The sequence below is a fragment of the Rhinichthys klamathensis genome, unplaced genomic scaffold, assembly GCF_029890125.1.
Source record: "Rhinichthys klamathensis goyatoka isolate OS25496 unplaced genomic scaffold, OSU_Roscu_1.1 h1tg000181l_1, whole genome shotgun sequence".
Lineage (NCBI taxonomy): Eukaryota > Metazoa > Chordata > Actinopteri > Cypriniformes > Leuciscidae > Rhinichthys > Rhinichthys klamathensis.
The window spans coordinates 6006357-6021394 of record NW_026606709.1 but is presented as its reverse complement, the minus strand read 5'-3'; the positions used below and the strand labels follow the sequence as shown (position 1 = coordinate 6021394).

Here is a 15038-nt window from a genome sequence, read left to right as displayed (position 1 = left end):
TGCCCATTGACTAACTGGTAGTTATAAGACACTTTCTTAACATAATGGCGAGGTTTATGCAACTGGCCCCAGAGGGTTTTTACTCTTTTAGATGCCACGGACACTCAGCATTCGGACCCTTATCCTAAGATTTAAAGGTGCAGTAAGCGATTTCTGAGAAACGCTGTTGAAAGTGAATTGGCTTTATGCACAGCTGCACTACTTCCTGAACTTCAGCCAGCTCCTTTGTTTCCTGTCTGCCATTATTGGACAAACTGATTAATCCAGGTGTGCCTGGCCTCGGTAACAATAATCAGGCACACCTGGATTAATCAGTTTGTCCAATAATGGCAGACAGGAAACAAAGGAGCTGGCTGAAGTTCAGGAAGTAGTGAAGCTGTGCATAAAGCCTATTAGACTGAGCACCAAAACACACTTGTAGCCAATCAGCAGTTAGGGGCGTGTCCACTCATGAGGGGGGAGGTGCCTGGGCTGCATAGCATGTTTGCGAATTTGGGGGCGGAGCTGTTAAGATAGGGGTGTGATACTTTTGGGTGGGGGCGTGTTTGCTTTGTTGATTTCAAATATCAACAGTGTTTCTCAGAAATCGCTTACTGTACCTTTAAAAGAGATTTATAGAGATTTTATGAGATTGTATTTATTTTAATTAATTTATTATTTTAAATAAAATTACATTTATTTAAATTAATGTTTATTTTAATCAAATATATTTAGTTGTAACAGTTCATTAAAAATGTTACAACCAAGCCCTTATGACCCCATTCGTTTTTTTATTGCACATCAAGGGATTTATGTTGAAAATTTGTTGTCATCGTAGTTTATGTGCTTGTCTTCTTATCAGATAAAAACATTATCCGCCTCAATTGAGCACAAATGTGTTTTGTGCACAATTTTAGAATTTATGTGCATCTTGGAGTTTCCATCCAGCGTTTTTTTATGGGATATCCCAAAATTCACATAAAAATTGTGACTGATATATATATCTAGTGACAACAAAGCTAGTGAGTGAATGTGACAGGAATACAGTACACACATTTGTTTTTGTGCTAATTTCTTTTGTCACTTTAACCCTTAAAAGCCCTTTGGAAAACAAAAGAATAGGAAGTATCATCAGCAAAACATGAAATGGCTCAGTGATTTACTGCAGAGCAAGTACTGAACACAAATATAAGCTTCACTGTCACTTGATGGTGGATCTGATGTAGAAGCTGTCAGCGATCAAAATATTGATTTTGAAGATGTTGAAAATGCTAGTTTTAAGAGTATGTTTGATGTCACGAATATGAATAATAGTTCACCCAAAAATGAAAATTATACCATGATTTACTCACCCTCAAGCCATCCAAGGTGTATATGACTTCTTTCAGATGAACACAATCAGAGTTATATTTAGAAATACCCTGGTTTTTCCAAGCTTTATAATGGTAGTGAATGGGGGGTGAGCACGTGAAAATTGCCCAAAAAATTGCATCCATGCATCATAAAAAATAATACATCCTTACAGCCTTCTGAAGCAAAGCGATGGGTTTTTATATATCGAAACTATATATCGTTGGAAAGGTCTAAGACTCAAGAATACATATTTGTTGATGATTTTGCAGAAAAAAATATATTTTGGAAGAGTAATGGATTAATATATGACTAGAGTGTGCATCAAAAAATCTGTATCATTACAGGAGTTTTCATCTTTGTAACAAAAAGTCAACAACCACACTTTTAATCATTCAAACTTTGATTTGCATGCTAAAAGTTCACAATAAAACATATATAATCTTGTATTTGTCAATAAAAAAATATAAAATAATATTAACCTCTAAAAAGTACATTATATATATTATCCTCTAAAAATATTATTATATTTTTTATCACCTTTTTTTATTACATCACATATTTTAGTAGTTATCATAAATTAGGTATCATTTGAAAGCTTACGAACTCAGAATTCATCCTGTGAAAACCATTTTGAAATTGAATGTTGCGTTACCATAGAAACGGTACTCTAAATTATTTTATCAGGCTCCGCCCCTTTTGGGCATAATCATGTTTCATAATTTATGATCAAAACCTTTTCTAATCATGACAAAACACATAGGCCTATTGTCAGAAAGGTCTGAGTCTCAAGGTTCGATATTTTGTGACAGAAGTGATATTTGGACAGAAATTTATTAATATGTTATGGCAGAATGCACACAATTAAATTCAATGGAATTCAATGTCACCCGGTGGGTATTTTTGGTATTACGCCTAAACAAAATCTCATGAGAACTTCAATGTTTGGGATATCAACTTCAAATTTGGAACACAACTTGGTTAGATATATGGCTTTGACTTTCTGTCATTTTTAGGCTGAAACCTATATTAATTTATATATATTTTTAATAAAAGAAAAATATATATTTTATTATATTTTCATAACAATAAACTTAAACTTCAATAACTTTTATATAATTTAATTCTATTAATTTATTCCACTTCAGCAATAATCTGCCAAGTGTCTTCTTTTAAAAGAGATCAACCGTAAATCTTTAGTCCAAAGGGTTCATGAAGTACAACCGTTTAAGTTTGGGTAGTGCATTTTCACGTCAACGCTCAAAAAGGGGGGTGACAGTTAAAGGGTTAAAACTTTATTAGCTATATATCTAGCTTCAGGCAGACGGCCGTACTCAGACGCGACGCATGAAGCAATGACTAACGTGGAAGCGCAGAGAATAGAGCAGAACAACACACCGGTCATGAATTAGAAGTCTAAAACGAGAAATTTGAATGATGTTTTATTTACAAAGTTCGGGAGGAGCACGTTCAGATAATTAACACGGGTGGAGAGCACTCAGCAATCAATGATAAGAGGTGTATATAGATTCCGCAGTCTCACCTCAATCCATTGTCAGTTTTGCAGCATCCCTCCACCACCCTTTCTCCACACTTCTAGTCATTTACATACGGGAGGGGAGGGGGGAGGGGGGAGGGGTACTCTGGGTTTGGGACGAAGCTCGGAGCCCTCCCCCCGGACAGCACGCCAAATACACATTAAACTTTACTCCCTCTAATTGTATGTAAGTGTGAACTCGTGAAAAGAGAAATGTCGGAGGATTTCGATATAAGAGAAGAGGAGCTTGAGTTTGTTTTACAGCCCAATTTGTTTAAACCGCGAGAGGCTTCAAAGCTTACGACACTCCTACATCCTACTACGCCATTCATTGCGTCAGGGGTTACTCTTGTGACGCAAGTCGACTGCGTACGGTCATCTGCCGGTAGCTTGTTATTATAGCTATAAAGTTTAAATTTGGATTTTTTTCTTACCCAAACGCATCGCTTTGCTTCAGAAGGCCTTTATTAACCCCTGGAGATGTATGGATTACTTTTATGATGGATGGGTGCAAATTTTTGGGCTTCTTGTGATTGTGTAGTACACATCCAAGTGAAATTTATAGTAGACAAATGTGGCTACCGTGTATCAAGTTTGGGAGCTCTAGCACAAACAACCACCAAGTTAATGATGCTCAAACAAAAAGTGTTACTACCATCCTCTGTATACTGTATACATCCCTTATATTTCCCCATCCCCTATATTTACAACTTTTCCACAGACTCCCTAGCACTTCCTCGCGGCCCCCCAGTTTGAAAACCCTGGTCTAGACAAACAGATCGAGACTCTCCTGCCATCATTAAACGAGCTTGGTCATTAGCTTTCACTAAATGGCCCAGGGTCAAGCCACGGGCGCGCTCGCAAACAGACCAACACTTCGCCGACACATAAAGAGTTTCACCCACAAATGCACCTGGAAGGTCCTCGGAAATGCTTTTAATGCACATCGATGTCTAATACACTTCACTGACAGAGCCTCTTGTGTGCAGGCCCGACCCCGTAAACACAGACCTGTATGAAAAGAGTTGGATGAACACATTAAACTGCAAGCAAAGTGCACATGCACTCCGCTTTCCAGCATCCTTTAATCATCGGCTGGGCCGTGCATGAGAGGAAAAGAGGTCACAACAGCGCTGTCTATTTAAGACCTATTGGGAATTTTAATGAGAAAGTGTGTTTTTGATGATGGGACGGCATCTTTTCATTTAGCCGAGTGCTGGCCAGGGGCTTTTATCCTGGCCTGTTATAGTTGGCTACTCTCTACCTGAAGCTAAAGGGTCACTGTATCTCTTCTCCATCAGAGGGGCTGTGGTTGGTGCATCAGTACAAAAACCTCCTCTAGGCCCTTTTGGATCCGCAGTTCGATGGGATGGATGGGTGCTAATGGACCTTCATGCAGACCGGGGAACAAAAGCACAAGGCCTTTCCTATTATAGAGCTTGCGCTCTCTATCAGTCTCGCGCCCTGTTGCACGCGCCTTGCTTTGACACTCGTTGTTGCCTCGGAGAGCGCGGTTGCCTGGCAACGGTTGAAAGCCGAAATCCCTGGGTAACTCGCCGCTTGCTGCCCCGACCTGCCTCCCATCCCTGCTCGCTCGCTTATTAACTTTATTGCATTGGGAAGAAAAATAAAGAGTATCTCATTTAAACGACCATAGCTATATAACTCGGCTGCGATTTATAGCATTGCCTTACATTATAAAAAAAAAAAGAAAAGAAAAAAAGGATGCTGTGCATGCAAAATATAGGCATGCGAGCGTTTATGAATGAGATGCATCATTTAGTGATGCCCCCCAAAAAAAACAATGATGCGCCTTCACTTAGCCTAGATATCCGGCTCAACTATATTGCTCAGTGTCTTTATGTAGTTTGGTGGTGTTATTTTTTTTTTTTTGCATACGTTGTTTTGTTGTCTTTATAATACTACTACTAATAATATAATAATAATAATATATGAAATATATAATATGTGAAATGTATAGGCCTATGATTTATTTAAATATATGATATTTAAAAATATTATAGGCTACTTTTAAAAATTAGAATGAAAAATATAGGCTAATAAATAATTGGCAAATTTAATAATAATCGAATTAGCATAGTATTATTATTATTATTTGTAGTAGTATACAGACGTTATATAATTGTATAGCTTTAATTTAATATTTTATCAGGTTAATCAAAATTAATAATTATTTTTTTGCATGTAGATGACTTTGTTTTGTTAATCTTCAATTAATATAAGTAGCTATAGACGTTGCGTAAGTATTCGAATTATTTAAAATAATACAAATAAATACAATATTTTTGAATAATTATTTGTATTTCATTTCTTTATGCATGCACACACATATCCACGTAAATCAAAATGCCAAATCCTTTTGTGTTGGCTTTCAGGAGAGTATCTTGGCACTTTTGTGCGCATTCTTAATTGATTTCAGAAAGGGTGTTACTTAGTATGTGTTGAGGAAGCATAAGAGGAGGAGGAGGAGGAGGAGGAGAGAGGGACTGGAGAGGGTTGCTTTGTATCAAGATCCGATGAAAGATAACAGGCTATTGCAATAAGAGGGCAAGAGAGGTGGGGGCAGAATGACGTTGATTCGGGGCTATTGATCTCTCCTTCCCCTCTATATGGGGTCAGTAGTTTGATCAGAGCGCGCGCAGGATCACACAGAAGAGCCACACACGCGCTTTTGCCATGTAACACGAAGCGGTGCGTATAGAGATATCCAACAGGACACTCATCACCAATCCGATCCCGTCTGTCTCTAAACTGATGACGGGAATAAATCAGATTATCCAGCAGGACAGGAGAGCGACACGTTATATCTCTGAAGAAAAGTAACTGGTGTGGATTGACAGATGATGGTACGGTCAGGATCAACAGATCTGATCATGAATCCGGTCCGAATCTCCGTGATGATGATGTTCTTCTTCGCTTCTGTTCATATCTCGTGCCCATCGCAGTTCCCCAGTCCTCTCATGTAAGTAGCCTACTTAGATGTTGTCTGTGTGGAAGAGCATCAGGGTTTCAACTGTTGATTAAAATGCATTTTCCTTTCATTCAGATCGTGCTGGATGCACGAGGCACAAACTATGTATTTACTTGTGTTTAACGCAGTTTTACCTTGCCTTGCCTCTATAATGGTCAATAACTTTCAAAGCTGAAACGTAAATGCAAACTTATACAGAATATACATTATTTGGGCTATGTTAACAGGCAAATGTTGTTTAAAAATAAAGCAGAGACATTCAATATTATGAATGAACCTGAATGATTAGGGTGAGGGGTCAGACATATTGCAGTTTCACATTATTGATTTGTTTAATGAAAAAAGCTTTCTTTCAAGTAATAGTTCACTTGGAAATGACAATTCTGTCATCATTCACTGACCTTTGTTCTCATGGGTCATTCTTGTTCCCATAATTTAAGATTTTCCACTTAACAAAATATTATTCAGCTCTTGATATTTAAGTGAAAATAGGGTCATACTTTATTTGACCTTTTTAAAGATGTCCAGGTTATTTGCCTCAATGTTAAAGTGCATTGTGTCTGTTAATGTACAGTATTATATAACAATATTCAACAGAAGTGCAATGTGAAGATTGTGTTTGCGAGAGAGATATGTGATCTGACAGATGTTTTAAAAAAAATCGTTCTCGAGTTGGCAAGACTTTTGTTAACCTGATGATATTTAAATTAGTCTTTAGCAGACACGTTTTATCTTATGAGAGAAGGACTGTAACTACCGTTGTGGATGTGTAAATGATTTTGAATTTGTACAGGAAACTCATATGTGGAGATAATTACTAAGACCCCACAGTACTTTTTTTGCACGTGCAGGACAGATGCATCTGACATGAATTGCCCTTATTGTCTGCAACTTCCTAAAAAGTGACCGTTTCACCAGGTGGTTGTGACAGCAGGACAAGAGAATGAGGCGTTTTCTCTCTGTTGCAGTCTTAACTTAGAAATCCATAAAATGTCATTTCTGAATGCAATAATAGACATAATTAGTGTATTTGTACATTGTGACTGGTCTCATTAATGCTTAAGAGCATTAATGCAATGCATTAAGATACCCATTTACAAAGATTATGTTGGACCTTTTGATTTGCCCACCTGTTTGTTCTGTTTGTCCACCGGTCTGCTGCTCTAGAACATGTATTCAATAAAACCTCTTGGGTGGCCTGAACTGACGTAGATTGATACATTTGTAATGGCCGTAAAAAACAGGGTACAATTTTCTTAAATGGGCTCTTCAGATTCCTGAGAATTTACGTCAATAAAGCCTTGCTTTAAAACAATGGGGGAGAAAAATACTATGCCTTTGTTATTTTCAATTACTGAAATTGTTTCTGTGAAAAGGTTACAGCAGCATAGTATTAGAGTGAATTGAAAATAAGGGGAACAATTTAAGTTGACTTAAGTTTGAACTACTTAACCATCTTCATTAGTTGTGAGAGATATTGTAAATTATTAGTTCATAAACACAAAAGGGGAAAATCTGTTGCATTGCAAATTTATATATACACAAATATATACACTGGCGGTCAAACGTTCCAACAACATTTATAATAATAAGAACCATTATTAATAATTAAGCACCAATAACAATTGATAATAACTCAGCACCAAATCAGCTTATTAGAATGATTTCTGAAGGATCATGTGACACTGAAGCCTGGAGTAATGATGCTGAAATGTTCAGCTTTGGCATCACAGGAATAAATTACATTTAAAAAAATAATAATTCACATATAGAAAATGGTTATTTTAAATTCTAATAATATTTCACAATATTAATCTTTTGACTTTTTTCTAATAAATTTAGCCTTGATGAGCATAAGAGACTTATTTCAAAATTGTAATTATTCCAAACGTTTGACCGCCAGAGTGTAAATCATTTTTTAATCAACTGTGCAATGCAAAAATGCATTGAGCCATAAACACTATTCTAGAATGTACAGCGGTTGTTGAGACCATTACTGTTGGAGAGAGAGAAAACATGCATCAAGACAAAAAACATCAAAAAAAATAATAAAACCCTTTTCGCTTTCCCTGCCATCTGTTGCCATCTGATACACTTATAAAGGAAGTGAGAGTACTCAATTACTAATCCACTTTAGGATTCGAGTGACATAAGCCACACTGCTCTTCTGGTTTCTTTCAGTTGTATTAGTGCAGGGAACAGGCACTTTCGAGAGGGAACTGAGGGAGGATTCCCACAGAGAGATGACGCAGGTGATCACTGTGATTGTGTCCTCCTGACAGCCAGAGACACCTGTCCCCCAGTCCCACACTGGCCCACTTCATGACACAGAGACGCCCCTCACCTGTGGAGGGAACAAGATATAGGTTGTGCTGTTGAAGACTGTGTTTGAGAGCACACAAATGCATAGGTCGTAAAAGGACCCCTTTAAAGGAATAGTTCACCCAATACTCTTATTTCATAGTTGTGCAAAGTTTTTATCTTGAAATAATAGCATTTAAAATAGAAACTTAGCAGACAAGCAGGCCAGATGGTTAAAACCACAAAAAATAATGACTTAAATTCTTAATTAAAATGAGCTGTGCAGGTTGTCTAAATCATCCTTTTAATTATTAATTTTAATAATACCATTCAAAAGTTTGGGGTATGATTTTTTATTTTTTTAAAGAAATAGGCCTACACTAATACTTTTAATTATCAAAGAGGCAAAAGTGACAAACTTTTAATTTTTTATTTTTTTTATTTTTTTATTTAAAATAAATGCTGTTGTTTTGATCATTCTATTCTTCAAAGAATCCTGGAAAAAATATCACGTTTCCGCAAAAAAATTAAGCCGCACAACTGTTTTCAACACTTTTAATAATAAAGAAATGTTTCTTCAGTTGTGACATCACAGGGATTTTAAAATATATTTAAATATAGGTTATTTTAAATTGTAATAATATTTCACAATATTACTGTATTTTTATATTTGGCTTGGTGAAGATAAGAGACTTCTTTCCTAACATCTTATTGACCCCAAATTTAGTGTATCCTATGTGTTAGACAGACTTGCATTGTATTTAAGGTATACGGTTTATTAGTTCACGTATTTCCTGAGAATACTGACTTGGTGTTTTTAGTGCCATGCTCTACGGTTTAAGCTACAGGAATGTTCAATCTTTCCTCCTTTTGTATAACTATGTAATGTATTTAAGGAAGAAATAATCTCAAGATTTGTCAAAGCATGCATTTGTCAAATTTAGTGGCATTAGAGTTTTGATTTATCTGCCCTAACTGAAACAAGTCTGACAAATCTACTGGTGCCACCTTAAAAATAGGTGTCTGGTGCCCCTTCTAGAATCTTACATTGTTCCTTGGAGCAACTCTACAGTGTAATGGAGCTTAGACATAAGTTCTTTTAAGAAAAAAAGCTTAAGAGTCACAGTTCTGTTCCCCTGTCAGATGAGCGTTAATCCTCAGCCTGTAAAGGGATTAAATAGCTTATTATAGAGGAGCGCAGGGAAATCTCTGAATGGACCTTGGAAATGGAAGTGAATGAAAGCACACATTCGCTGGAATAAACTCATTATGATCACTGACAAATTACCTTTTTAGCAGAATTTATCTAAAGAACTGTGGCTGTTTCCTTTGACTAAACATTTGATCTTAACTACTGTATAAGATTAGATCTTTTAATTTAGGATAATGCTGTGTGACTGTGAAAGTATACCATTAAAAGATACATGAACAGTTAGGTAACACTTTACTTGTTGCCTGTATCTATAATACATTACAAAAGTATTCTTATTGCATTAATTATGCCTCATAATACACCTGTAACGCTAGGTGGCTGTTGCTAAGAGCGGACGACGAAGGAGTACACACAAAAATAATCTTTATTATAATCCACACGGAAAACTATGGAGATCGTAGGGGGAAAAAACAACCACATAACATTGGCTTTGAAACAATATCGGACCAAGGAACTAAACAGGGGTGTGTTTCCCGTACAACGATGCTTAACTACCATAGTACTACGTTGCATCGTTGAATAAATCGAACAGTCACGACTGTTTCCCGAAACCGTCGTGTCGCAAATTGGTCGTCCAACCACATAGGTTGATGATGTCACGCAGGTGTTGGAGTAATGACTTCTTTTAATGAATCTGTATGAGATCAAATTCATGCTAGATGTTTTGTTATAAATTATGGACATGGCATCTGAGGATTATTTCTCATTTTTCAATATGTTATTTAGTTTTATTTCTAGATTCAATCATAGTCTCGTTCTTACGTACTAGAGCACGTTCGCGCATGCGCACTATTAAAAAACGACGCTTTAAATCACTTGACAAACTAAAAGACGTAAATGACATTTGTATGTATTCCAAATAAAAGATATAGTTTGCACTGAATGTCAGCTTGCTTATTTTGCTTAAGATAAGGATTTATTGAGTTCACATGTCATGCAAACAAGAAACTATGCTTCTAACCACAGGTTGAGAGCTGTCGTTCCAACCACACAACTTAGCGATGCTGTTTCCGAATGTTCGTTAGAACTAGGTTTCTGGAAACACCGACTCGTTGAACTATACGGATAACGACGGAACATGCGACCATCATTGGCTAACGATGCTTTTGGGAAACGCACCCCAGAACAGGGATACACACAGGCTTAAACAAGGATTAACAAGGGAACACAGGTGAACATAATCTGTAATCAAAAGGAAATAGAACAGGTGCGTGGATTTGGGAACTATGGAAACTAATTGACAAACAGGGGAACAAACTAGCAACTAAAGCCTAGTTCACACTACATGATTTTAAGCCCGATTTAAGCCCGATTTGCAAATCGTTGAGCTCGCCGACAGGTCATGGTGTTATCGCGTGCAAATCGCGGGTGATTAGCGGGCGATGAACGCTCGCCAATCTGTTAGTATGAAAGAGCCAACAACGCATCAAAGACGCTCGCAGACGCATCGCCAAGCCAAGAAAAATATCTAGCATGCTAGATATCCAGAGCTGTCGCACGACTCAAGCCCTTTTTGGGTGGCTGGAAACGCAAACTTTTGAAAACGGGTTTCATAGTGCAAGTTTTTGAAAACGGTCTCGGTGTAAACAATAAATACTGAATCTGTGAAGACGATGACGTCATGCACATGCGTAATACATATTCAGTCTGTGTTTCATCGCCATCTAATGGCCTGGCAGCTGAATACAGGGTTTTAGATTTTTTCGCAGATTAATGTGAAAGGGGATCGTTTTGACAATGGTGTTGCCTGTACGTGGAAAACTCAAAATCTTAAAATCTTCTCTGTTTTAAGCATATCGTTGTCGTGTAAACTTACCTGTTTGCAAGTATTCTAACATAGAGGTATTTGAACTGTGATTAGACCTGTCGTGATTATTGAGATTAAGGTTATTCCTTCTAATCCATTATTCCTAATTAAAATTTCAATCATCCATACAAGGTCAATTTAAGTGCTTAAAGGGTTAGTTCACCCAAAAATGAAAATTCTGTCAGTATTTACTCACCCTCATGTTGTTCCAACCCCGTAAGACCTTCGTTCATCTTCGGAACATGAATTAAGGTATTTTTGATGAAATCTGACAGCTGGATCACTCCTCCATACTAGTCCATAGGCTTCTTCAGGGATTGAACTTGCCGGCCTCGAAAAGTTATTAAAGACATCGTTAAAATAGTCCAAGTGACTACAGTGGCTCAATCTTAAGTTTATCAAGTGACGAGAATACTTTTTGTGCACAAAAACAAACAAAAATAACGACTTTATTTCAACTATTCATGTCCTTCTCTTTGGGCCTCTAGTCAGTTAACGTAGTGTGATTCCGTAGAGCTACGTCACACGTAGGCTCACTATTGGCCGACGCTGGTCATGTGCGTGATGCGTGTGACGTACAACAACAGAAGCTTACGCTATTACACTAGTGAACTGACTCGAGGCCCAAAGTGATAGACATGAATAGTTGAAATAAAGTCGTTATTTTTGTTTGTTTTTGCGCACAAAAAGTATTCTCGTCGCTTGATAAACTTAAAGGAACACTCCGACTTTTTGGGACTTTAGCCTATTCACCTTAACCCCCGGAGTTAGATAAGTCCATACATACCTTTTTCATCTCCGTGCGTGCTATAAGTCTGTTTGACGCACCCACCGCTAGCCTAGCTTAGCACAAAGACTGGATGTAAATGGTTGCAGCTAGCATACTAATCCAAATAAGTGACAAAATAACGCAAACATTTTCCTATTTACATGTTGTGATTTGTATAGTCACAGAGTGTACAAAAAAACAAAGTCACATGAGACACAGACATATTTTAACCGTATAAATACTGGGAACTATATTCTCAGAAGGCAGCACCTGAGACGCGCCATGGTGAGGAGCAGAGAGAGCGCGTCTCAGGTGCTGCGGTTATCACTCCGCCCAAGTAGCAGTGCTTCGCCTTCAGAGAATATAGTTCCCAGTATTTATACGGTTAAAATATGTCTGTGTCTCATGTGACTTTGTTTTTTGTACACGCTGTGACTATACAAATCACAACATGTAAATAGGTAAATGTTTGCGTTATTTTGTCACTTATTTGGATTAGTATGCTAGCTGCAACCATTTACATCCAGTCTTTGTGCTAAGCTAGGCTAGCGGTGGGTGCGTCAAACAGACTTCTAGCACGCACGGAGATGAAAAAGGTATGTATGGACTTATCTAACTCTGGGGGATAAGGTGAATAGGCTAAAGTCCCAAAAAGTCGGAGTGTTCCTTTAAGATTGAGCCACTGTAGTCATTTGGACTATTTTTAACGATATCTTTAATAACTTTTCGAGGCCGGCAAGTTCAATCCCTGAAGAAGCCTATGGAGGAGTGATCCAGCTCTCAGATTTCATCAAAAATATCTTAATTCGTGTTCCGAAGATGAACGAAGGTCTTACGGGGTTGGAACAACATGAGGGTGAGTAAATACTGACAGAATTTTCATTTTTGGGTGAACTAACCCTTTAAAGAAATGCCATCTATAGGCTGGGAGTAACGAATAATATAAAACATTGCTACTATATATAAAGGTAAAAAAATATTATATTATATTATGTTATAATTTATATACATATTATGCTATTATAAATTATATTTTATAAATTATAAAAATATTAATTTCACTGCAATATAATAAATCATATGGGCCTATTTTATTTTTGTAATCATATTAATCTTACATTTTTTGTATTTGTATTTTTATGTTATATTCGATTACAAGTAAAAAGATTACAAGTAATTATTAGGCTAACACTGTAAGTGACATGAACAAAACAGCATTTAGTATATCTGTGATAACAATTAATTATTAAAATATCTAATGCATTACAGTATCCATTATTAATATTTTTAATGCATTTTACTGTACACCAGGCTTCAAGTTAAGTGTTACCAATATCTGTAGACATTTAGACTCAGGTGCATTAGTGCCGGAAAGGGTTATGAGGTTGTGAGAAAATTTGCTTTTCTTGCACCATAAAACCTGGCAACATGTGTGGTTGTAAGTTTACTAGTGAGCGTGCCAAAGCCCTGTGAGTAAAGGAGGCCTGACTAGGAATGGCTTATTTACAGTGTGTTTTAAAGAGTGTGTCGGATTTAACATTGCTGGAGGCATCTACTTGCAAACAGGATATGGCGAGTTAGGAGACTTAGTGGTATAACCATATCTGTCCACCTCTGCTTGTTAGAAAGCACCTCAGCCAACAGATTGTCTCATTGCAACCTACATCTGTGCTTCTGTGTTTCCAGTCCCTGAGGAAAAAGACTATGACAGAAGAATAGAATGAGAACTAGAGGAAAAGAATGGAGGAGCCTATATTAAATTCAGAATTGTTTGCAGCCCATATATCTTTTTTCACTTTCCTTTTCAAATTCAGTTCTGACCCCAATACAGAGAGCACCGGAGGGCTCTATTATACTAGTATTGACGGTTTGGGTTCAGGACCTAAACTTGGATGGCTGCTGTGGATATGTGTGTTTTTGTTCTTCTGGGAAAGAGTAAGACCCTGATGTCCTCCTCTGGTACACAAAGCCAATCTGAAGGTCCTGAATGCAGCCACTGAACATTTGCCACTCAGCTTCTTTGATGTATACAGCAGTCATTTGGTCCCTCACAAAAACATCAGAGAGCAGAATGCTTTAAGGAATATTTCTGTGCAGTACGGCATATGTGAGTGAGCGACTCAGTCAATGTTGCATAGTTAAAGACATTTTTTATATATATACACTACCGTAAAAAGTTTGGGGTCAGTATGATTTTTGAAAAAAAAGGTTTTGAAAAAAAAGAAGATTTTATTATGCTCACCAGGGGTGCATTTATTTGGTCAAAAATACAGTAAAACAGTAATATTGTGAAATATTATTACAATTTAAAAAAGCCTTTTCTGTTTTGATATAGGCCTATCCTGAGATTGCAAAGCCGAATTTTCAGCATCATTATTCCAGTCTTTAGTGTCACTGTAATAAAGTCCACTGAAGTGCTGTTGTTTCAAATAAACAAAATACAAAATAAAGTCTTGACTTAAAACATGAACTTAAACTTAAACTTGAACTTGAACTAAACAAACTCACCAACAGCAGGAGTACCAAGATCATAGATAGAAAAAGGAACAATGAAACATGAGGACTATTTATACGCAAAGACTAATGATTAAGAAGAAATTCCTGTGCATGATCAAGACAATAAACCAAATAAAAAACAGAACAGAGACACACATGACCTAAACAACCAATCAGAACATGACACATTAGACAAGGAAAGCACATGACATGATCACATTAGGGCTGCATTCCAGTCCACTTTTAGACATGCACTTGCAAACTTCCTTAAGCACTTGCCCTTGGGGGAATCCGTGCCGCCATTTTGAAGTGCTTTCCACTTCGTGAAGTGGACGAGGGAAGTTTATATGGACAGACCCTCGCTCCCTCGATTTTGACAGGGAGCGAGTCTACTTCATATGTACACTTTAGGCAGCTCCATATACCGCAGTGCAACACGATTGTGACGTCAACGCATATTGCGTTTAATTTACCCCACCACAAACAACTCTATGATATATTAATTATTAAAAAAAAAAATTAAACAACTCAAACACACCTATACATATAGAATGCTGCATTAAACAATTTCGTAATAAAATAAAATAAAAATAA

General features: G+C 37.0%; 1 protein-coding gene across 3 annotated transcripts in view; it reads left to right on the top strand.

Moving 5' to 3' along the window:
* Positions 1-5348: 5348 nt before the first annotated feature.
* Positions 5349-15038, top strand: part of LOC130094860 (voltage-dependent calcium channel subunit alpha-2/delta-1) — a 146224-nt gene continuing 136534 nt past the window's right edge. Inside the window, exon 1 of one of the 3 annotated variants that reach the window (XM_056261392.1) lies at positions 5349-5849. In XM_056261392.1, coding sequence (XP_056117367.1) covers positions 5728-5849 — 122 coding nt within the window. In that variant the 5' untranslated portion in view covers positions 5349-5727. The remainder of the gene's footprint in view (positions 5850-15038) is intronic. The other 2 variants (XM_056261391.1, XM_056261390.1) reach the window with 2 other exon arrangements.